Source organism: Cornus florida, unplaced genomic scaffold (genome assembly GCF_030987335.1).
Source record: "Cornus florida cultivar Cherokee Brave unplaced genomic scaffold, ASM3098733v1 CherokeeBrave_3.0.0_Hap2_Chr11, whole genome shotgun sequence".
NCBI classification, from domain to species: domain Eukaryota; kingdom Viridiplantae; phylum Streptophyta; class Magnoliopsida; order Cornales; family Cornaceae; genus Cornus; species Cornus florida.
Window position 1 is genome coordinate 63,096,111 of NW_026775581.1, and position 25,176 is coordinate 63,121,286.

General features: G+C 38.4%; 1 protein-coding gene across 2 annotated transcripts in view; it reads left to right on the plus strand.

Moving 5' to 3' along the window:
- LOC132286344 (callose synthase 10) overlaps positions 1-25,176 on the plus strand; it is a 110,841-nt gene that overhangs the window by 42,312 nt on the left and 43,353 nt on the right. For both annotated transcript variants that reach the window (XM_059788667.1, XM_059788666.1), the window contains exons 13-22: positions 11,530-11,622; positions 11,753-11,855; positions 11,989-12,112; positions 12,237-12,423; positions 12,517-12,569; positions 16,887-16,947; positions 17,053-17,134; positions 19,615-19,664; positions 20,137-20,223; positions 24,179-24,264. In XM_059788667.1, the coding sequence (XP_059644650.1) occupies positions 11,530-11,622; positions 11,753-11,855; positions 11,989-12,112; positions 12,237-12,423; positions 12,517-12,569; positions 16,887-16,947; positions 17,053-17,134; positions 19,615-19,664; positions 20,137-20,223; positions 24,179-24,264 (926 nt within the window). The remainder of the gene's footprint in view (positions 1-11,529; positions 11,623-11,752; positions 11,856-11,988; positions 12,113-12,236; positions 12,424-12,516; positions 12,570-16,886; positions 16,948-17,052; positions 17,135-19,614; positions 19,665-20,136; positions 20,224-24,178; positions 24,265-25,176) is intronic.

The following is a 25,176-nucleotide window of genomic DNA, read 5'->3' on the forward strand; positions in this document are numbered from 1 at the left end:
AAAATGCATGCCGCTTTGATTGTTAATTATTTTGATTAATTATTTCCTTTTAAATGACTATGAATTCTGATACTCTGTATCACGTCATGGACTCATGGTCATAGTTGATGGATCATATTGTTTAGTTTTATTTTATATATGATGGAATCAATAAGCTTGTGTTACCTCCTGAAATTAAGTGCATCTTGTGTTTGTTTCTTAATTATAATTATAGTGTAGTATATGTTTGGAATCTACCTGATTACTGCTTTTAATTTATGCACATTTTTAGTGGTATTTGATTTGGTTAATGCATATGCATTTTGAAAGGATTTATGCATAATAATTTACTCGATCCTCTAAGTATGCCAGCAATTCCATTTTATAGAACTTTTGATTAGTTATGTTGCATATTAACTGTACATTAATTTAATAAAAGTATACAACTGAAAAGGTATATGTCAATTGATTTAGCTAATCATTGAATTAATATACTAAAAAATTCCTTTACTATTATTATTATTTTTGATAAGTAAAAATGTATTAGAAAGCGTTTAAAAGGGAAATGTGTCCCAAGAGCTGTACAAAAATCGAAATAAAGGAAAAAGAAGACCTATCGACCCAATGACCCCAAAAAGTCCGTAATCTCATCCAAAGAAATACAATCTCTCCCCATTCCCCAACTAAAAAGAGAGCAAAGAATGGTGAACTTTAATGCCCCGATGGAGATCTCCTCCCCATCAACAAATCTTTGATTGCGTTCTTTCCAGAGACTCCACCAAATACAAAGGGGGGTCACCCTCCAGAAATCACGAACACACGCTCCCACCCTTTGGCCCCTTCAACCATCAATCAAATCCTTTGAAGTCCGGGGCTTAACCCACTGAACGCCAAAAAGACTCAAAGCAGTCGTGAGCCACGGGACAATGCAAGAGAAGATGATCCACAAACTCTACATCATTCATACACAGACAATACCGGTTAACGATGACTTGTCTTCTCTTCCTCAAGTTGTCCGGAGTCAAGATCTTGCCCTAAGCAGCAGTCCACACAAAAAGGCCACCCTAAGAGGAGCCTTCGAGTGCCAAACCTTTTCCACGGGAAAGTGGAGCTGTGAAACCCTGAAAGCCGGGAAAAGGAGGACAGGACTTGAAACGTCCCCTGTGGAGAAAGCACCCAAGTCAAGGAGTCCGAACCAGTGCCAACCACCTCCCGTCTATACAGAAGATCCGGCAAACCAGTGGCATCATCCAACTCCCAATCCTGAAGGGATCGTTGGAACTGCACGTCCCAAGACAACCTACCGCTATCAAGGCGGTAGCAGTCAGCAACCAAAGCATGCCTATCAACAGGAATCCTAAACAACCTTGGGTACAAACAAGATAAAGGATGGTCCTTACACTAAGCATCCTCCCAAAACCGCATATTCCTTCCTTCCCGGACTCTTAATCTAATATGTTTAGAGAACTCATCCCCTCCCCTCCCAAAGGATTTCCATACCCTCAGACTGATAGCATACCTGACCATCCCCCCCTTTCCTCCCTAAACCGACAAGAAACTACCTTCCTCCATAACCTATGCCATTCACTGTCAAATCTCCATAACCACTTGCCTAGGAGTGCCCCATTGAAGGGGGCCAATCTCCTAATCCCTAGGCCTCCCAACCTAAGGGGCCTGAAGACCTGCTCCCATCGAACAAGATGATACTTAATCTCCTCCCCTCTACCGCCCCACAAAAAGTTCCGTTGAAGCATCTCAAGTCTTCCAACAACAGTAGAGGGAATCTGGAAAAGTGAAAGGAAATAAATTGGAAGACTGGATAAAGTGCTCTTCACCAAAGTAACTTTCCCCCCCTTCGAAAGGTATTGCTTCTTCCACACGGCTAACCTTCTCTCGAAACGCTCAATCACCGGTCCCAGCTTCCTGCCCTCCTTGACGGACACCCAAAGGCAAGCCTAAATAAGAAATGAGGAAGGAACTCATCCCACACCCTAAAACAGCTGCGAGAGACTCCACCTCTTGAATATCCCCCACTGAGACGAGCACACTCTTTCCCACGTTAACTTTCAGCCCAGAGAGATTGCCTGGAAGTAAACAAGGACACATCGCAAATATCTCAATTGGGACACCTCTGCCTCACAAAAAACCAGAGTGTCATCCGCGAAGAGCAAATGAGAGATCTCCAACTGATGAGCTGTGTCTGGACCAATCTTGAAGCCCTGTATGAAACCCCAAGTCCGCAGCCCTCCTCATCAACCTACTAAGAGCCTCCATAACAATAATGAACAGGAAAGAGGAGAGAGGGTCCCCTTGCCTCAAACCACGAGAGCTGCCAAAGAACCCGGATGGAGACCCATTAACAAAACCGAGAACCTGACAGACGAAACGCAAGTTTCAATCAATCGCCTCCATCTCTCTCCAAACCCCATCCTCTCTATCAGATAAAACAGAAAATTCTAGCAAACATGATCATAGGCTTTCTCGATGTCCAGCTTGCACAAGATTCCAGGAGTCCCGCTACTAAGCCTAAAATCCACACATTCCCTGGCAGTAAGGGCGGAATCCAGGATCTGTCTTCCCCCAATGAACGCATTCTAAGATTCTGAAATGACTCCGTCCAGAACCTCCCTCAATCTTTAACGCAAGGACTTTAGCAATGAGCTTATACATACACCCAATCAGACTAACGGGTCTAAAGTCCTTTACGTCAGTAGCCCCTTCCTTCTTGGTAATAAGAGCAGTAAAAGAAGTATTCAACGACTTTTCGAACCTCCCATTAGAATGGAACTCATGAAAAGTGCCTATAACCTCGTGTCTAACCACCTCCCAGCTCTCCAAAAGGAATCTAATAGTGAAGCCATCCGGACCTGGAGCGTTGTCACCATCACAACTACTCAACGCCATTAGAATCTTCTCCTCCGTAAAGGGTCTCTCTAACCCGTCCCTTTCCTCAATTGAAATAGAATCAAAATGAAGACCATCAAGTCGTGGCCTCCAACGAAGAGGCTCAGTGTATAACTTCTGATAGAAAGAAACGATCCCCGTACGCACTTCCTCCTCAGAAATCAACATTGTTCTGTCCACGCACATTTGCCCAATATGGTTGCCCCCTCCTATGAGCATTATCAGTACGATGAAAAAACTTTGTATTCCGGTCTCCCTCTTTGAGCCACAAGGCCCGAGATTTCTGTCGCCACGAGATTTCCTCCATAACCGCAATCTCAATACATTTTACTTGACAAGCTGCTCTCCTATTACGTTGAGGCTCAACAAGACCACCCACTGCTTCCAATCTGTCTAACTCTGCAATGTTAGCAAGGCCCTATTCTTCCTCCATTCCAGATTACCGAACACCTCCTTATTCCATTTTTTGGGCTTGTTTTTCGGAAGGCGAAGCTTTCCTGCTAAAATAAAACTCGAAGTTCCCACCACCATGTCCTCCTCACACCAAGACCGCACCAACCCCTGAAAATCCACCGTTCTAAGTCATGTGTTCTCAAATTTGAAAGGGGTCCGACGTGGTCTCAATCCTCCACCGTCCAAAGCCAAGGAATGTGATCCGCCGTCACCCTAACCAAAATAGCTTGAACAACGTTCGGAAACTTCTCCTCCCACTCTCTAGAGATCAAGAATCTGTTCAGGTGGGAAAGAGTAGGCGTCTCCCTTCCACTGGACCAAGTAAAAGCAGCTCCCTCTAATGAAAGATCGAAAAGATGATGTCTATTAGTAAACTCCGAAAAAAGCATCATATCCGGAGTCCATGGACCACCTTTAGATCTCTCCGATCGGGATCTAACCACATTAAAATCACCTGCCACTCACCAAGGAAGAGACCAGCTCCCCTTCACCCCACTAAGGTCCTCCCACAGCACAGGCCTATCACAGTCATCCACCAACCCATACACACCAGAGATGAACCAAGAGAAACTGTCCTCCATCGGGAAAGCACAAGGCAGAGCGAAGCACCCCTTACAAACATCCACCTTTGCCATCCATCTCTTATCCCACATGAGAAGAATGCCTCCAGAGGTCCATACTGAATTCAGAGCCTCCCACTCCACGAACCTATTTCCCCAAAGGCTCTTAACCAGACTATCAGTCAAAGAATCAATCTTTGTTTCTTGGAAACACACCAAATGAGCCCCCCATTTTCTCACTGCCATCTTCACCACCTTCCTCTTGCCCGGGTCATTGAGGCCACGAACATTCCAAGATAAAATTCGTAGCTTCATGAGAAGGCGTTAACATCCAACTCCCCCGTACCCCTCCCTCCCTCCTTATCACTGCCTCTTTCCACCTCCCCCACAAGCTTCCTATCATAGTTCACATCGGAACAAAGATTTCTCAGCTCCCTCTCCCCTCTCCAAGAAGGATGAATCTTCTTCCTTCTATTCCTCCTCCTAGAAAATTGAATCATCTCCCCTTCCCTCCCCTCCACCGTGGCCTGAAGGATTGCTAAGGCCTGATCCCGATTACCCTTGCAAGAGAACCCCAACAGTTCACTAGTGGCCCCGATATTTGCCATAACCCACTCCTTGCCTAAGTCACCACACTCCTGCCTATCAACATCACTGTCCATACCCTCCGGACGCACAACAGCCAAGGGATCAACAATCCCCAAACTAGAGTGACACTCCTCCTCCCACAAAATCATGTCGAGAGACCTACACTGATCTATTCCTTTATTTTGATCTTGTCTAGTTTGTGTTGCATAATTTATCTTTTATTTGTATTTATATTTAATATTTATATTTTAAACCGTGTAACTTCCTTTGATTAGGCCCGCGTCTTACGTTGAGTTCTGTGCTTACGCTCTGGGACTTTGGTGCCTTAGTGCGCTCTGAGCCTTTAATAAGTTAGTATGGCAAGCAATCATATTTTGTATTGCCACAAATTACCATTATCACCGTAGTTACTATTTTAGCATATTTTTTCTGACGAATCTAATAGCAATAACCTATCATTTGGATAAACGGTAAAAAATAAAAGTAAGGATAACATTAGTTATGAAAGAAAAAAGAAAAGAAAAGAAATGATAGCAATAACTTGTGTTCATGTTTGGATAAATTTTGAAGGAAACGAAAGGAAAGGATAACATTCTTGTTTGGGAAATGTAAAGGAGAGAAAAGAAAAGAAACTATTTTAACCAACTTACTGTGATACCCTTTTGTATTTATACTACAAAGTAGAACATATAGGGATGTGTTTAAAGTTGTGAAAGAATTAATGGGAACAAAATCTATACCATATTTTGCAGGTAATGATTAACACAACACCCACAAATAGGTCTAATTTTTGAATTACACAACATTTGTTCCAAAACTGCGTATATTACTAAGTAGAAACATCATGCTGTAATTGCATACATTAGGGATTCAATATTTTTTTGAAATTGCATCACAAGCGGATGCAGACCCAAAACACCATCACGGGACTTTGGAATCTAAACAAACACGATTTTGTTAACACGCACACCGTGGAGAAATGAATTCAATTATATTGAATCTGTGTATTGTTACACGAGCCTCTGTTGGGCTATATTTAAGAAATTAGAGAGAAAAATCAACAACTATCTAAATTTGGAAACCCTAGAATTGGGAATCCCCGATTCTCTATCAATCAAATCCTTTAACTCTAGGAAACAAATATTTATACAAATCCCTAAACTCTAGAAAACAAATATTTACACGATTCTAGTGCTAACCTACCACTAATCAAGGAGACTAACTCGTATTTTTCCACACTCCCCCTCAAGCTGGTGAATAGGTGTCAACCATTCCCAGCTTGGAAATAATTTCTTGGAAGATAACACGGTTGAGCCCCTTTGTAAGAACATCTGCCATTTGACCTCCCGTGGGAACGTATGGTGTGCAAATTAATCCACTTTCTAGTTTTTCCTTGATAGAATGCCTGCCTATCTTGATGTGCTTAGTTCGGTTGTGTTGCACTGGATTATGTGCAATGTTGATTGCTGATTTATTGTCACAGTAGAGTCTCATTGGTCCACTCCATTTAATCTTCAAGTCTTCCAGTATAATCTTTAGCCATAACAAGTCACAGACACCTTGTGCCATTGCTCTAAACTCGGCTTCTGCACTTGACCGGGCTACAACATTTTGCTTCTTGCTTCGCCATGTTACCAAATTGCCTCCAAGGAATGTACAATAACCTGAAGTAGACCTCCGATCCATAGGGGACCCTGTGTAATCTGCATCTGTGTAGGCTTGAAGGATAAGCTCAGAGTTTCTCTTGAACATTATCCCCTTCCCAGGATTAGCTTTCAAGTAATGAAGCACACGGTAGGCAGCTTGAAGATGAATCTCCTTGGGGTCATGCATGAATTGGCTGATGACGCTAACATAATATGCTATGTCCGGCCGGGTGTGGGCAAGATAGATGAGTTTTCCAACTAATCTTTGGTACATCTCTCTATCTACTGCTTGATCTCCAATAGCCTCTCCAAGTTTATGGTTTGGCTCTATAGGTGTTGCAGCTGGTTTGCTTGCGAGCATTCCTGTTTCCTTACGAAGATCAATGACCTACTTTTGCTGCGAGATGAAGATACCTTGTCTAGAATGAGCCACTTCAATCCTTATAAAATACTTCAATCTCCCCAAATCTTTTATCTCGAATTGTTTGATCAAACATTGTTTCAAGGCTTGCTTCTCCTTCTCATCATTTCCAGTCATAATTATGTCGTCCACATAGACTATCAAGGCCGTGATTTTCCCTGAAACCGAGTGTTTGATGAAAAGAGTGTGATCTCCCTGACTCTGCTTGTATCCTGTAGCTAACATCACCTTAGTAAATCTCCCAAACCAGGCACGGGGCGATTGTTTTAAACCGTATTAGGCCTTCCTTAACTTGCATACCTTGTTCCCTTCAACTCCTCCAAATCTTGGCGGGATGCTCAAATAGATTTCTTCTTCCAGGTCACCATGTAGAAAGGCGTTCTTCACATCGTACTGCTGTAATTCCCCGTTAAAATTGGCTGCTAATGATAACAAGATCCTCACAGTGTTCATTTTTGCAACTGGAGCGAAGGTCTGTTGGTAATCAACTCCATAAGTCTAAGTGTACCCCTTAGCAACTAGCTGTGCTTTGTAGTGCTCTAACGATCCATCAACCTTATATTTCAAGGTAAAAACCCACTTACACCCTACTGCCTTCTTTCCTTTTGGTAGATCAACTACCTGCCACTTCCCATTTTTTTCCAATGCGGCCATCTCAACTCTCATTGCTTTCCTCCATTCTTCATTGGATAATGCCTCAGATAAAGTGTTTGGAATAGAGATTTCATTTAGACTCGTGAGAAAACTCCTATGGGTTGGTGAGAATTTCTTGAAGGATACATAATGAGATAGAGGGTATATAGGTCGTTTGGTACACTCTCGAGTTCCTTTTCTCATGGCTATGGGCAAATCTTGGTCAGTTATTTGAGGTCCAGGGAGCCTGTGTTCTATAAGTGGAGTAGGTTCAGATACCGTTACCTCATTCTCAGGAGTCAGGTTGGAGGTTTGGCCTGCATCGGATCAGGAGCTGGTCCTTGGTTCCTCGAGTACACCTTCCCTTTCCCATACCGTACGTGATCAAGAGTCATATTATCCTTCACAGGAGACATAGGTGACAAAACAGGAGATTCAGGCTCAGGTACTGAGTTGGATTGAGTGTTTGATACAGGTAAGAGAGATGGTGAACGAGACGAAGACGGTAAAGCGAGCTGGAAAAAATCCTCATCTTCCATGATAGATGACTCTCCCTGAAGATAAGGTTCAGTAAAATAAGGTTTCCCTTCCGCAAATGTGACACCAGCTGAGATATAGAGTTTCCTGGTAGGAGGATGAAAACATTTGTAACCCTTTTTTGTGGACGAGTATCCTACAAAGACACACTTAATGGCTCTAGGATCTAATTTACCTCGGTTGTTGCTATGGACATGAACAAATGAAGTGTTCCCAAATATTCTAGGGGTAAGGTTGTTTGTGGCACTAAGGTCGGGTTAGAATTTAGAAAGGGCTTCCATTGGACTTCTTGACCCTAAAGCCCATGAAGGAAGTCTGTTTATGATTAGGCAGATGTAAGTATTGCTTCTCCCCAATAGTGTTTTGGTACATTTTGATGAAACAAGAGTGCTCAAGTAGTGTTTAGGAGATGACCGTTTTTCCTTTCGGCTGCTCCGTTTTGTTGTGGAGTATTATTGCAAGATGACTCATGAATAATTCCTTCCTTTTGAAAGAAGGGTGACAAGACTTGATTGAAGTAATCCCTCGCATTATCAGACCTAAGCCTCTTTATTTTGGTACCAAACTGATTGCGGATCATTGTATGGAAATTGAGAAAGATATTACTCATATCTAATTTGTTTTTGAGTAAAAAGATCCAAGAGACTCTAGTGCAATCATCAATAAAGGACACAAACCATCGTGAACCAGAAACATTTGGGACTGTGGAGGGTCCGCAAATATCACTGTGAATTAAATAGAAAGGGGAGGAACTTCTTTTATTGCTAATGGAAAAAGCTACACGAGTGTGTTTTGCAGACTCACAAATATCACAATGAAATGTTCCAATATTTAATCCCTTAACAAAGAAGGAGACATGATTTTTAGAATTGCAAAAGAAGGATGTCTGAGACAAAAATGATGCAACCATATGACATCTTTATTGGAAGAAGAGAGAATCGAAGAGGATAAATTTGTCCTGATCATACTCGGAAGGCTCGGTGTCTCAAGGTAGTAAAGTCCTTCCTTTTCTTTAGCACGTCCAATCCTCCTCCCTGAATCCTGGTCCTGAAATTCACTGTAAGAGGGATAAAATGTAACATGACAATGTAAGTCTCTAGTAAGCTTTTGAATGGACACAAGGTTAGCGGACAATTTAGGAACATGTAGAACATTTTTAAGAACAAGACTAGGGGTGAGATGGATATCTCCTACACCAGCAACCGTGGTTGTGGTTCCATCAGCAACAGTGATTTTCCTATTGCTAGGACATGGGGTGTAAGTGCTGAACTGGTTTGAGGCATGTGTCGTGTGGTATGTGGCTCCCGAGTCAATGAACTATGAATCCACAAACAATTTATCAGAAACATTTAATCCAAGGGAGAATAAAGACTCACCTGAGAGGGCTAAAGAACAAGCACCAGAAGATGGTTTGTCAAGGTTCCCAGCAGGTTTCTTAACTTCTCTATTGCTTAACCGTTGAATCCTGCATATTCTTTTGTCTGGTCCTGACCCACCTGTGAGGTCATATGGGCTTGTCCTTGTTGTTGTTGCTGCTGTCCTCCTTTGTTTCCCCATTCTCGGCTGGATGTGGGTGGTTTCCCGTTTAATTTCCAGCAACGATACCTGGTATGCTGCGATTTTTTACAGTATGCACACCAGAGATTGTCTCAGTTTGCCCCCTTTGATAATCCGCCTTTTCATGTTTAGCATCTTGCGGTTGTTCTAGAGTGAGACCCCGCTTGTTGTCACCAGAGGCTACGAGTGCTGAGCTGTCAATCGACTGAGGTTCAATCATGATTCCTCTCCGACTCTCTTCAGCCTGAATCAATGAAATCACCTCATTAAGAGATGGTACCTCCTCCTTGCCCAAAATTTGAATTTTGACTTGATCAAATTCAGAGTTTAGGCCAGCGAGAAAATCATAAACCCGATTTTTTTCAATGAATTTTTGATAATTACAGCGTATTCGCTGCACTTCAAATCAATCACCAGGTAGTAATCCAGTTCTTGCCCCTAGTTTTGCAGAAAATTGGCATACTCAGTCACGGACTTGTTCCCTTGTTTTGTAGACGCTGTCTTTGTCTTGATCTCGTATACTTGCGCCGCATCATGAACCTTGGAGTAAGTCTAGTTGAGAGTGTCCCAGATGGCCTTCGCAGTTGGTAGGAACATGCATGTATCGCTGATTTCGGATGTCATGGAATTCCACAACCAGGACATTACCATTGAGTACTCCTCGTCCCACGCTTCGAAACCTGCGTCACCTTTCTTTGGTCCCGTTCCCAGCAAGTGACTTAATTTCCCTTTTCCTTTCAGAAAAGTTCGAACCAATTGATACCATTTCAAGTAGTTTCTTCCATTAAGTCAGTACGCCTGTTGAATATTCTGCAGTTCACTTGTGGAGCGTTGAACCTGCTCTTCCTAGGGTGATTGGGATGATTGAAGAGTAATTTCTGACATTCTTCAACAATCGGCTATGTAGGCCGGACAGAAGGGTTATGCGAAAATTGGCAAAGGAAATTGCCAAAGAATGACTACGATGAAGGCAAGTCACCGAGAAAATTGGCTATGAAGGCCTGAACAGAAAAAAAAAAAAAAAAAAAAAAAAAAAACGCTGATTTTTCTTTTTCAGGAAATCCAAGCCTTACGGCTCTGATACCATGTGGAGAAATGAATTCAATTATATTGAATCTGTGTATTGTTACAAGAGCCTCTGTTGGGCTATATATTAGAAATTACAGAGAGAAAAATAGCAACTAACTAAATTTGGAAACCCTATAATCGGTAATCCCTGATTCTCTATCAATCAAATCCCTAAAATCTAGGAAACAAATATTTACACGATTCTAGTGCTAACCTACCACTAATCAAGGAGACTAACTTGTATTTTTCCACACACAATTGCGAAAGATTAGGTAGAGAGAGTGAAGTTAATAGAACAAAGAAAGTAGCTTCAAACTCGGATCAGTCATAAGACTACTGATCTAAATTGGAGATAATTTAAAGTAAAATAAAATAAACGAGATGACAAGTCGAAGCTTTCAACTCTCTAATTTGAATACCTGTATACAACAATGTCGTTGAAAGTCAGAAATAATAATACGAGCTGGAGAAGAAAATGTTGTAGAAGTGGAGTAAAGAGTTCTCACTGATGTGCTTTAAGATGGGACTCAAATGTCTTTTTTATTTTCTTCTTTAAAATGTCAAGGTTATTTTCTATATTATGAAAGTTTCACTTATGTTATCCTTTTACTCCAAATTTTCCCACTTTTGGAGGATAGCAAAGGAGAGATTTGGAGGGTTGGAGAGATTTGGAGGGTTAAGCTATCCCTCCAAATATCTCCTTATCCTTTAATTTGTCTTCTCAATTGCAAGCCAAACATGGAAAATCACTACCCCTCTCTTTTTTTTTTTTTCATTTCCTTCCCCCCCCCCCCCCCCCCCCCCCCCCCCCTCTCCTTTTTTTGTTGTGTTTGTTTTGTTTTTTTTATTTTTTTATTTTTTATTTTTATATATCTTTGTTTGACCCATTTAGATATTTTCACTTTAGAATGTTGAGTTAATAGTTTTTTTAGTTTCATGTGTGGGATTTTAGCTATTGATGTTGCTGCTGTTCTTGTTGCTAATATTATTATTGTAGTTGTTATTGTAGGAGTGCTGTTATTGATGTTGTTTTTATTATTATAATATTATTAGTATTTGGCAGAAATCGGTATATACATAGTGAAAGGTTGCTGTCATCTTTGGATCAAGTATTTTTGTCTTGTGATATATTTCTTCTTAATTTTATCTAATGATTTCTTTTACATATTGTGTGTACTGACAGACTGGAAAAAGCACTTTCGTTGAGCATCGTACATTTCTTCACTTATATCGAAGTTTTCATCGTATGTGGATATTTTTGGTTGTGATGTTCCAGGTCAGTTTGGTGCTCTTTATATTATTTACGCATTTAAATCTTGAATGGAAGCTGTTCCTTGCTAACTGAATTCAAGGGTTTTTTTTTTTTTTTTTTTTTTTTTTTTTGTGTTATCTTCTTCATATTTCAGGCATTGACAATTGTAGCCTTCAATAAAGGAAAAATAAATCTGAATACTTTTAAGACCGTACTTAGTATTGGACCAACTTTTGCCATCATGAACTTCATTGAGAGTGAGTTGTCTTTGTTTCACAATCTCATTTTGTGCTCATAACTTCTATTTATCTTTCAGTTGTCACACGTTTCTTTCCTCTTATTTTAATGTTTCCTCCTTTTTTTCATTGGGTAATGCTGCTATCCATGTAGGTTGTTTGGATGTTCTGCTTATGTTTGGGGCTTATACCACAGCGAGAGGCATGGCTATCTCCAGGATGGTTATTAGGTTCTTCTGGTTTGGCTTGAGCTCTGTGTTTGTGACATATATATATGTGTGAGTCTAAAATCTTCTTCCTATTTGTTCTTTCTTTCCCTTTTTGTTTTCTTTAACATGCTTCTAGTTGAATACTTTTTTACTGTTCAGATATGCTTACATACTACCCAAAATGAATTTCCAGGAAAGTTTTGCAGGAAAGAAATAAACAGTTCTCAGATTCATTCTATTTTCGGATTTATGTTATTGTACTGGGTGTTTATGCTGCTGTGCGCCTAGTCTTTGCATTGTTACTTAAGTTTCCGGCTTGTCATTCACTGTCTAGAATGTCTGATCAATCATTCTTTCAATTTTTCAAGTGGATTTATCAGGTATTTATTATTCTATGTCAACTTTGAAAATATTGTCTGGACAATGCATGTATTATCTTGAATGTTTATGTTATAAACTGTGGTTGTTTTCAGGAGCGATACTTTGTTGGCCGCGGTCTTTTTGAAAAGACTCGTGATTATTTGAGGTTTGTTGTCATTTAACTGGAATTGAGTAGTTTGTTATTAGTGTTCTTTTGTTATTGTTGCGATACATTTGTTTTACTAGTAATAGTTTTTTTTCCCTATGTTGGAATCATTTATTCTGTCACTTCTTTATCAGTCTTGTCTGCTATCTGATGCTGTATCGTTTATCTCACATATAGATTCTCTTCTCCCGTCATAATCGCCTTTTGTACTATTTATCATGGTATTAAATTAATGAGTTATATTGAAGATATAATGGAGGAATAAGTGGAGGAAAATCCTCCGGTAATTGTTGTTGTTTCTTATTATGGAAGATTTAATGTTACCAGAGGAATCTGTGTAGAAAACTCGTCTTTGTTTCCTATTTTCTATCTCTTTCCGTTCTCATCATTTCTTCTCCTGTATAGAGGAGCCTTCACCATTGTATTGAGTATGGAAAGAGGGAATATTATAAAAATGATGTATTCCTTTGGGCTCTTTGTGCCATGGATGTAGGCCCTAGTGGCTGAACCCGTAATAGTTGTGTGTTCTACTCGTTTAATTTCTCTCTTCACATATATTTTATGCTTTACAACATGGTATCAGAGCCTAATTTCTCTTTCTAAGTTCGGACCCCTATTTTAGGGTATTCCCTTAGCATCTGAAATGTTGTTGAGGGTTTCTTGGTGCTATTTGTGACTTATTTGGGTCAGCCAGTGTATTCGGTTGCATTATTTTTCGCCTTTCCCGTGTCTCCAATAGTTTTTTATTGAATTGTTTGGGCTGCTAGTGTGTTCGGTAGCATTGTTCTTCGCCTTTGCCGCGTCTCCGGCAACTTTTTGTTGACTTGATTAGGCTGCCGTTGTGTTTGGTAGCTTTGTTCTTCGCATTTGCGTGTCTTCGGCAGTTTTTGTTGACGTGTTTGGGTTGCTGTGGTGTTCGGTAGCATTATCCTTCGCTTTCTCTCTTCTCTCTTCATCATTCTCACTTGCTGATACTCGTCATCTCCATGGCAAGTTGGGCATTCATGCTTGAACTCGAGGAGAAGTATTAAAGATTTAATGGAGGAATCAGAGGAAAGTCCTCCCGTAATTGATGTTGTTTTATATTATTAAAGATTTACTGTTACTAGAGGAATTAGTGGAGAAAAATCCTCCTTGTTTCCTAATTGTTTTCTCTTTCCATTCTCATCATTTCTTCTCTAATATAGAGGAGCCTACACCATTTTATTGAGTATGAAAAGAGAGAATATTATAAAATTTTAATTGATGTAGCCCTTTGGGCTCTTTATATCGTGGATGTAGGCCTTAGTGGCTGAATCGCGTAATAGTTGTTTGTTCTACTTGTTTAAAACATTGGGAGAGTGATTGTATGACTTGTACGAAAGAATGAAGTGACAAAAAAATCTATTTTGAATGAGGAAGTCAACCTTGGAGTCTATTTTTTGTTGGGAAGACTATTGGAAAGTTATAGCTATAGCAAAAAGTGAACATCTTCATTATTTTGGCTCAATGTTCACAATGAATGAGAAATTGGTGATGATGTTAATCATAGTGTCAAGACTTGATTAGTTAGACTGTGGGGTGCATCTAGTTGTTCAGGAATTATTAGGTGGTCTTGGACCATGTGGTCCTGGCCAATTAGTAGATGTGATGCAGTAAAAAAACTAAATAAAGTTGACACATTTGGTTGCATGGCATCTCTTGATTGGCCCGGACCACCAAATAATATCTCCTAGTTATTGCGTGATTGGTGTATTCTTCTTATAGGATTGAATGAGAAGTTCTATGAAATATCTATTAGTGTAGCCATTTATTGGACAGAATGTTCTGTAAGAAACAACATATGCGTAAATGTGTGGCAGATATGCAAAGTTGAGAGGATGTGCGTGCGGTAAGTAAAAAAAATGATAATGGTTGATATTAACACATATTAGTGACGTAATGATCACATTTCAAAACTAAAAGACTTTCCAAAGTTTTACCATTTTTAATATTTAGGGTTAATGACGTAACGATCACCTTTCAAAACCAAAAGATTATCCAAAGTGTGTCTAGTGACCATTTTTAATATTTAGGGTTAGTAATACAAAATGATGGTGAATAGATGGATATATGATTAGTAAAATTGGTGCTGAGTGGATAATACGGAGGCAAGTGAGTGGTGTTTTATGTGAAAATTTTATATGACAGTCATTAGACCAAGTAATTTATATGGCTCATTGTTTTGGGCATTAAAGGCACGCCTTGGCTCTAGGCTCATACAGGTGCAACACTTGCGCCCGTTGTGTGCCCAGGTGCGCTTTTGACAACATTTGCGCATTTAATATAAGAATATGAATATGCTTTGATATGAATTTAATTTTCAATTGTGCGCCTTGCTTCACTTTGGCGAGCGCCTCGCCTTGCTCCTTGTGTCTTGGCTCCCAAGGACGTCTAGCGCCTTAGTGCGCCTAGTGCCTTTGATATCACTGTGGATGATAATGAGTGACTAGAAAGACTGGTTACAAACCAAAATGTGAGGGAAAAATTTGGTGTGCCCCCTAGTAGTGAAAGATAAGAGAGAGTTGATTTATGTGGTATCATTGATAGTTCTGAGATATACCTAGAAGACCTATAGAATCACCGGTATGAAGAGGAAGACTTTGCAAGGAAGTAGGAGACAGAGATGGTGGCTGAATTTAATATGGGATGAAATTATTAGAAATGACTTAAAAAGTTAAATGTGATTCAGGAGATGGTTTGTAATAGGAAATATTGGAAAAAGGAAATTCATGTGGCAGATGCCATTCATATGGGGCCTGTTTGGCTGAGCTTCCTGTAGCCTCAAAACGGGCTTCTAAGCCCAGAAAGTCTTTTGCCAATAATAAAGAGTTTTTGGTAAAATTTATGATTAAAAAGTGTCAGTGGTTTAAAAGCCCGATTGACCAAAGCTAATAGAACATACTTCCTAATCGACTTCCCGCAAAGCTACACACTTTTTTAAGTAATAAATATAAAATTCCTATATTGTCCATTATTTAACCTATTTCTATTTATGAATTTAATTGCAAATTTTTATCTTTCTATTTCTGTATCATCTTCTTCCTTCATTCTCTACCCAAAAAATAAAAAAAATAATGTTGAGCAAAATTTTACAGAACTTTATTGAAAAAGATATTGTTGAAAAACGATTCAACAAAGGAAGAACAAAAAGATTGAGGAGTTGCAGGAAAAAATACTATTGACTCCTATTTGACTTCAAAGTCTGAAGAGTTCTAAAATTTATGAACTCTCATTCAAAATTCAATCTTATGTAGAATTATAAATATTTTTTCTTTCTCTTGAAAAAAAAAAAAAAATTTATATGTATATATATACACACACACACATTATATATTATATATATATATATATATATATTTTTTTTTTTTCTTTTTTGTAGGCTTGTTCCGTTAGGTTTATTTTTCTTTCCTTTTCTTTTTCCATCTCTTTCAACTTCTATCATATAGTCAACAAAAAAAAAATTCGATCATGTAGATTGGGTTAAATTTGTATATTCAGATCTTCACTATACCAATTAATCGTTGCTACATCATTAACAATTCAACTCCATCGCTTTAATTATGATTTTTTTTTTCTTCCCTTCTTTGAACATTCCAATTCAACTCTTTATTATTATTCATGGTTTATTAAGGATATAATTGTCAAGTTAAATTATGTTAATAGTTAAAAGAGCTTCAAAAAATTTACCCACCAAACAACTTTTTTATTTTAAATTTCTTTCATCAAAATGCATTCTTCAAAGACGATTCAGTGGAAGGAATTTTAGAAACTGAAAGCTCCCCCAAGCAGGGCCATGGTATTTAGGCAATTATGATGATGTTGATATAAGTATTGCCTAGCATGAGCTTTTTTTTGTGATTTGGAAGCTTGCTTTAGAACAACAATTTGCTTGATTCACTTGAATAACTTTTAAAAAGAAAGGAAACGCAGTTCAATTGATGCAATTTGTGCCCTGTGGTTGTGAGTTCTATTTACCAAGTCTTCCATAGTGCTGAATCTTATTTTTATATCACTCATAAATTATATGTACAGCTTTGAGCACCTTCTAATTCATATTTACTTATAAAAATGAAATTAAATTATATGTACAGCATATATATTGTTTTTTACCAGCTACATAATTTTCGAAATAAACGTTATTTCTTTTTAAATTTAGAAATCTGATGACAAATATAAAAGATATATTCTTGACTGTTTTTTATTCATTTTTTTATCTTTTTTATGGTCTTTTAAGAAAAGTGCATTATTAGCATTATGAAAGTTAAATTTCTTCTATTTTGTGTATTATTACATTAGGTATGTGCTGTACTGGTTGGTGATTTTTGCATGCAAATTTACTTTCGCCTACTTTCTCCAGGTACGCCATAATTTCCTAATCTTGAATCTATTCTCTGGTTTTATGAACGTGTAGGGTCAGGACTAGAGGCATTTGACATAATTTATGCAATGTATTATTATGCAGATTAAGCCACTTGTCGAACCCACCAATATTATTGTGGACCTTTCTTCACTGAAATACTCATGGCATGATTTGATCTCGGAGAGTAAGCTTAGTTGAATCTGTTTATTTTTTTTGTCTGCTTGCATATTGCTTTATCACTTCTTGTGTGTTTTGGAGCCATACGTGAAGCAATTTTACTAAAGCCTAATGTTTTCTGGTGTATCTGGTTAGTTGCCTTTTTAAAGTGAGTCAAGAAGTTCCTAGCTCTAATGAATGACTTAAAGTCAATAATTTGAACTCCATTAGACATAACAAAATTATACCGTGGAAAAATGATCTCAGCAAGTCTATTCCGTCTATTCAGCGTTGGCTTTGTGGATGCATCTTCTCCAGGTGACTCTGTATAAGTGTCATTTTCTCTTTGAAATCCTGGCCAAATAGTCATCTTTCATGGCCGCATCTCACATTCTTTTTTTCTTTCCGCTTAAAGAGTCTTGCCTATTTTGCACCATCTGCAAAATTACCATGTAACAATCATATAGTTCATAATTCCCACCTCTTGAAAATCCACCTTCTTCATGTTCTTCCTTTTTCTTTTTCTTTTTATCCACATACTCTAGATGTTTGTAAAGAGAGGATATTTTAATTTAAAGAATAAAGAACTTTGCGACAGGACTGGGTTTTTCATAGGATCATTGTTGTCAGAAATAGAGTGTGCTGTTGGGTCGGTTAATGATCTGGTGACTCCTATCTTGCTGTTGAGAAAGGTCTGGATTCAAACCCATATGGACTCTATTACGGATGCATTAAATTTCTATAGCTGCAGCGACCACTAGTGCAGCAAACTAATTGCTAGTATTTTTTTCCCATCATAATTATTGCATGTAGATTGTGAATGTCTCAGGGTTGAGCACATTCCTAGAATTAGAAGGAATTTAACACTTAAAATTAATGCCAGACAACTAAAGATGAATGGAAGTCTAATAGTGGAGATCAAAGCACAGATTGAAGAGTGGATCGCAGATGGAGCGAATTCATTGATAGACCAAATTGGGTGTGCTTAGGTGGTTCTAGGATTAGAATTTGATACATACGGTTGTTTACCTCTTTTATTTTTTATTGTCTGATAGTGATTTTTTATTTTTTATTTTTTTACTAGGTCCCGTGTCTTTCTCCCTTAGGAGGCTTTTTTACCTAATTTTTTTTAATGTTTTTGTGTGGATTATCCATGGTTTTTAGGCTTTCTTTTCTGCTCCGTGTTTGTTTTTACTTGAGTTTTAGTTATTCAATTTAGTTTTATTTTAATTTCCTTAAAAAGTATGTTATTTCTCTTTAAAGACCTATTAGCCCCCTCTTGGCCTTGCTTAAAGGCCGGACAATCGGAGACTCTGGTTATGATCCTATCCCTCAGTTTATGCCACACAATATTCCCACTTTGAATGTTAGTAGTGTGACAACATTGTCTTGCATTTACATGAGATGCCTTGTGAGCTGTTGAAACAGTGTTGGATTTGGTAATACACTAGAGATGTGTCACAATAAGCGCCAAAGTTATCTTGTTTTTTGTATTTCTGTGCTTCAAAATCGTCTTGAACACTGACTGGATCTTTTGTTTGTCTTTGAATCTGGTGTCCTTTATTGATGAAGTACTATGACTTGTTTTGAATGTCCATGCGCCTAATCTATTGAATGTTCTTTTCCATTCTCGTAAACTCCGTGAATAGAAATCTTTTTCTTCTTGCAATTGATAAATATGGTCAATGCTGGAAAACGGATGGGGTTTAACCAGATTTTCACCTTCTCCCGAAGGTGCCGATCTCTTACTAATCCGTTTTCTAGTTGGAAATGCCTCGCTTACAGGCAAAACATAAGAGTGAGTAATCTTGGGATCAGGTCAACCTTTGGAGAAATATGTGTTAATAGGACTAGTCCAGTGGACGAGGGTCATGCCTTATGTTTAGCATAATTGGGAACTGGGAAGCTTTGATCATAAGTGCAGATAAGTTTCTCTCTGTTTCGTTTTTGGTAAAGTCACCAGAGCCTAGCATTGTACATAGGAGGATTTTTATTCATTTATTTCCTAGTTGGTACTCACAAACCCCCCCTCCAAGGAATTGTTTCCACCTAGCAGGAATCGATACTGAGACTTGATGCTTCATGAGGCACCAAAGCGCAAGTCTTTTCCAACTTGGCCAAACTTCCTCCTAAGTTTCCATAGGAGGAAACTTCTTTTAATGCCCTCTTCTTCTTGCAATTATGTGGGAAAGTTGATTTTTTTTTGTATAAATTCTTTGATTTTATTCATCTTAAATTTTCTTTAAGCATTGCAATTTTGTTGATTTTAATAAAAAAAAGAATGACTTATTGGTGTGGGACATCTTATTTGTAAGAAAAGTTTGTTTTAACCTTCCTTTTAGCTGAATTCTCCTCCCTTTCATTTAGCTTTGGGGTTGTTGCCTGTCATAATTGTTTATAAAAAAACCAGCTTATTACAGATGGAAATCTTATTTGTAAGAAAGTTTGTTTGAACCTTCCTTTCAGCTGGAATATGTTTCTTATCTATTCTTGTAATATCTTTGGCAGACAATCATAACACATTGACTATAGCTAGCCTGTGGGCTCCTGTTGTGGCTGTGAGTATTTTCTTTATCGACTCTCTTCATAAATCTTGGTATTGTTTCTACGTTGCCTGCTAAGAAAGAAGTTAAATAATAGGATAGTGATTTTTTAAAAGTTCCATTGGTTCTGGCTTTAGAAATTTTATTGGGGTTGTTGCATTCTGCTGAAATTATCAAGGTAGATATTAGATTTATAGCTCATCAGTTAATGTGCTTGATCTCTCTCTCTCTCTCTCTCTCTCTCCAGTTACTTCTTTTGATCTGATGACATCATAGAACTTGAAACCTTGTGGTAAAGTTTGTATAATTAGTGCCTAACAAGAAAGATGATATCTCAGATTCATAATGTTTCATTGTGATGACTAGGGTGACTTTAATCTATTATTTATCGTAACTGCAATTAGCATTAGTTATTTGAAATATTTCATCGGTATTGAATGTTAATTTGATTGGTAATTGCTTTTCTTTTTTGTTTCCAATTCTCCAGATATATATCATGGACATTCACATATGGTATACTCTCTTATCTGCCATTATTGGTGGTGTTATGGGTGCACGGGCTCGGTTAGGCGAGGTATAAGGAAAACCATTATCCGTTTTGAATTTTTGATTTTTTTTTTTCCTTTTGGAAGAGTTAGGTGTCTTTTGTATCTGTCTTCTCGCATTCTTCTTTTAGTCTAGACTTGTATGCTATCTAATCTCATCTCCATGTAAATTTACTTATCCTATTCGATTTGATAATCCCTCAGATTTCCTATATTTCAACTCAAATCCAGATCTGTTTATCGACATATCTTCAAAGTGAGAACAGGTTCAGAATGATTTAAATAATGATTTTTCTTGCAGAGTTTGCCAGTATAGCGAATTACATAATCAGCCTGTCCAAAAATTGCTTAATATTGATATAAACATTCCTTGAAATCCATATAACGTCACAATCCTGGATTTTATCTAGCTTGGCTTCAAAAACACCAAATTATCTTAAAAATCAATTTGAACCTTGGAATTTGTCCGAAGATAAAATACTATTTAAACTCTCATATAGATTGATCTTGCACTTTGATTGGATCTTAGAGGAGGACAAAGACGGGTTGGATAGACCTCTCGTGAGGAAGTGCTGACGGTGCTGAAGAGTTGCAATGGGGACAAAGCTCCTAGTTCGGACTGTTTTATGCTGAGATTTCTTCCGGAGAGTTAGGAGGTGGTTAAGGATGAGGTGATGGGCTCCTTTCATGCATTTCATTCCAGGGCGCATTGAGAAATGGTTGAATGCTTCTTTTACTGCCGTCATCCCCAGGAAGGGTGGAACTTTTGATGTTAAAGGACTTCAGACCTATTAGTTTGGTGGGCTACATATACAAACTAATAAAAGCTAAGGTTCTAGCGCTGAAGTTGAAGGATATTTTTGATGGAGTGATTTTGGCATTCCAAAATGCTTTTATTGGTGATCGGCACATTGTTAACTTAGCTCTCATCGCCATTGAGTGCGTGTATTCTAGGCTGAGCAGTGGTGCTCCAGGAGTTCTTTGTAAGCTCAATATTGAGAAAGCTTACGATCATGTCACTTGGAGCTTTTTGCTTCATCTGTTGGAGAGGATGGGTTTTGGGTATAGATGGAGGAAGTGGATTGAGTTATGCATTTCTTTAGTGAGATTCTTTGTTTTTGTGAATGGGTCCCCAATTGGTTTTTTCAGCAGCTCGCATGGCTTGAGTATGGGCAATCCCCTTTCTCTCTTTTTGTTCATTATTGTTTTTGAGGCTCTAAGTAGTCTGATTCAGCCCATCAGTTGGAGATCTCCCGGGTGCTATATGCGGATGATACCCAACTTAGATTTTTTAGGTGTGTTTTGATTTGCTTTAAGGTAGTCTCTAGCCTGAAAGTTAATGTAGGGAAGAGTGCGTTGTTTCCTGCGGGGAAGGTTCCAGAGATTTATTCCCTGGATGATGTTCTTAGGTGTGGGGGTTCGCTCTTTTCCTATTTCGTATCTGGGATTGCCTTCGGGTTGCCGTCGAGAAGAATGGGTGTATGGGATCTTGTGGCGGATAGGTTCGGGAGGAGACTTGTAGGTTGGAAGAATTTGTGTCTTTCAAAGGGTGGGAAGGTCACCTTGTTGAAGAGCACTCGACATTTCAAAGGGTAGGAAGGTCACCATGTTGAAGATTACGCTTTCAAGTCTTCCTACCTATTTTGTCTCCTTTGCAGATTCATTTCTCGGTGTTCAGGAGGATTGAGAGTCTTCAGCGGAATTTCTAACGGGCGGCTTAGGGGAGGAGTTCAAGTACCGTCTTGTTTGATGAGAGCAGGTGTGTAGGCTGATGTAATGGGTTGGTGTGGGGATTAGGAAGTTGATGCAAGACAAAGAGAACAAAGAGTATTTCTGGAGAAAACTTGTCTACCTTTCCCTTCGGGATACTTCCTTTATATAATAATATTTACTATTCTATACAAGGAATGCTTACAACAATCATATCCCAAGATTTTGGGTATCCACAAATAATATTCCTAACTACAAGCAGTTTGTAAATAATCTAAATTGTAATGGAATCCCTAATTATAAGCTATCTTAGAACTCATCAAATCATCTAATTTTGGTATGCAGATCACCTCCTTTGATACTCCTCCTCAAATTGATGTTGGTGAATTCACAAGCATACATTTGTCAACTAAGAACTGGTGACGAGTCTTTGTCAAGGCTTTAGTGAAAATATCTGCATTTTGGAAATCTGTTGACATATGAGGCAAAGTAATGAGATGATTAACATAGGCTTCCCTAATGTAGTGACAATCGACCTCTATGTGTTTAGTCAATTCATGAGATACTGGATTTTCTGTAATCCGTATGGCACTTGTGTTATCAGCATGTAGAGAAGTAGGATTTAATTGAGGGAAACCTAATTCAGATAGGAGACGACGCCGCTAAATGATTTCAGAACAGACAGAAAACATGGCTTGATATTCTGCCTCAGTAGAAGATTTTGAAACTCGTTATTGTTTCTTGCGTTTCCATGACACAAGGGAGCCATTGAGATACATGCACCACTACATTGTAGATCGATGTGAATCAGGACAACCTTCCCCGTCAGCATCACTATAAGCTGTAAGTTGGAGAGATGAACCAGTTTTATAAAATAGCCCATGCTCTGGAGTACCGAGTAAATAGCGAATAATCCGTTTGACAGCAGCAAGGTGATGATGTCGAGGTTGATGCATAAACTAACTCATCAAATTAACTGCATAAGAAATATCTGGTCTAGTGATTGTCAAATAAACCAAGCTCCCAACCAGTCGCCTATATGTCGTAGGATCAGAGAGTAGTTGGCCTTCATCTTTTTTATACTTGACATTAATTTCAAGTGGAGTATCTACTCGAGTTGAGTGCTCGAGTCCAGTCAAAGCAATCAGATCTTTGGCATATTTGTACTGACAAATATCATCATGAGAACTGGAAAGGCAACAATAGTAGGGTTTATTTTTGTCTTTCCTTGCTCGATTTTTCTCATTAAATAAAGTTTTCAATAGCTGGATGGTACAAGTGACATTTCTCTGAAGTGTTAAGCGGCCGGTTGTTGTGTTATTGGTCAGTAGGGGTCTCTCTATAGTAAAATAAAATTTGATGTCTCTGTGAAATATTGAGAAATGTCAGCTGTGCTTATTCAAAACACTTCAAATCGTCTAAATACGGCAATGGATGTTCTAAAGCATGAATGTATTGTGGTTTACAAAACCCTAATTTGCCTCATTTGAATTTGCATTTTTCCAAAAATATTAATCAAAATATCAATTTGCATCATTTCTGCAGACACAATATTCTTTTTTAACTATAGATGTGCTTTTTATACTGCAATCAGGACCGCAACTTCGGAAGCAAACACCTAGCATAATAATGCATAGAAAGTAATTTGCCTGATGTTTCCAGGATTTTGACCAACTTCATATCCTTCGCACATAAGTGTATTCTTGGGACACATTGCCCTTTTGAATGCTTTCTAATACATCCTTACTTATCAAAAAAAAAAAAAAAAAATCCTTAACACTTTTTTTTTGGTCAAAGGGGTCGTATTTGTTTTGGTTTGTAATAATGGAATACTTTCATTATCTATAACAAAGAACATTTCCACCCAAAATTAGTCCAGTACCTTTCAATGCTTAATTGCATAGGCTGAGAGGGACAGGTGGCTCTAGCGTTTACTGGGGAACCCTAAATCATTGGTTTTATGTAGCTTTAATGGAACTATTTGATTCATAAACAACAATGTCCCTAATGGTAATTCGATTTTGTTTATACACCAATCTGCATGGTTAAGGCTATTTTCTTTTAATTCTTCTGATCGGATCAGGTCCCTCAATTATTGTTTCTAAATAATGGATTCAGAATATTACTTGGTTATCGGATCAGACTCCTTCACTATATCTATACTACCACATTGGGTTCAGATAAAATTATTCATTAAATGGCCAATTATGGTCTTTCGTTGACTTTCTAATTCATGTTCTTCTCATTCCAATATGTATGGTTGAGTTTTGGCAGATACGTTCAATTGAAATGGTGCATAAACGCTTTGAGAGCTTTCCAGGAGTCTTTGTCAAGAATCTTGTGTCTTCAGAAACAAAAAGGTTACTATCTTTTTTTCCCTTTATGTTATCAGTACATCGATTTTGCCATTTATTAAACTTTGTACAGTGCTTTCGAAGACTGAATTCCCAATGAAGTTTGTGAATCCTTTTAAATGAAGTCCTGATGGGGCTTGCTATTATCTGTTAGTTCAAGATGATTAACTAGTTGTAACGATAATTCTGTGTGTGTTTATTGTTATGTAATGCATCCTTAGTGTCTCTTATGAAGTTCTGGAAGAAAGACATGATGGCGATTAATTTAATGGAGGATGTGTAGTGAATAAACGGTTTCCATACGTGGGGCAATGTTGTTAGATGAGACTTTAGTTGGTTGAGTAAAAGAATGTCAATTTCCTTGGATCAAGCTTTAAAGCATGGCAAAAAGTAAGCAACAAGAAGACTTAGACACTTATAATAAATTTAAATGTGGACGATGCTTCTGATTCATGGGTGTGGGTTCCTTCTTCCCAGGGTTGTTTTGGTGTTCGGTCTTTCTACAGGTGCATTACGGAATCCCATGGGGAGTCTTTCCCATGAAAGGCTATTTGGAGATCCAAGGCCCCTCTCAAAGTGGCTTTTTTTGCGTGTACTTTGGTGTTTGGGAAGATCTTAACCCAGGACAACTTAGGAAGGAGAAGACAGGTAGTGGTCAATTGGTGTTACATGTGTAAGAGAGATGGGGAAACGGTTGATCACCTTCTTCTGCATTGCCCCGTGGCTTTGGATTGATGGGTCTTACTGTTGATTTTGTTTGGGGTTCAGTGGGTTATGCTTAGATCCCCCAGAAATTTGATTGAGGCTTGGCGAGGTTGTATAGTGGGGGCCCAAGTCCGTGATTTTTGGAGGGTTACGCCTCTTTGCATTTGGTGGTGTTTATGGCTTGAATGAAATAGGAGGTCGTTCGAAGGAAAG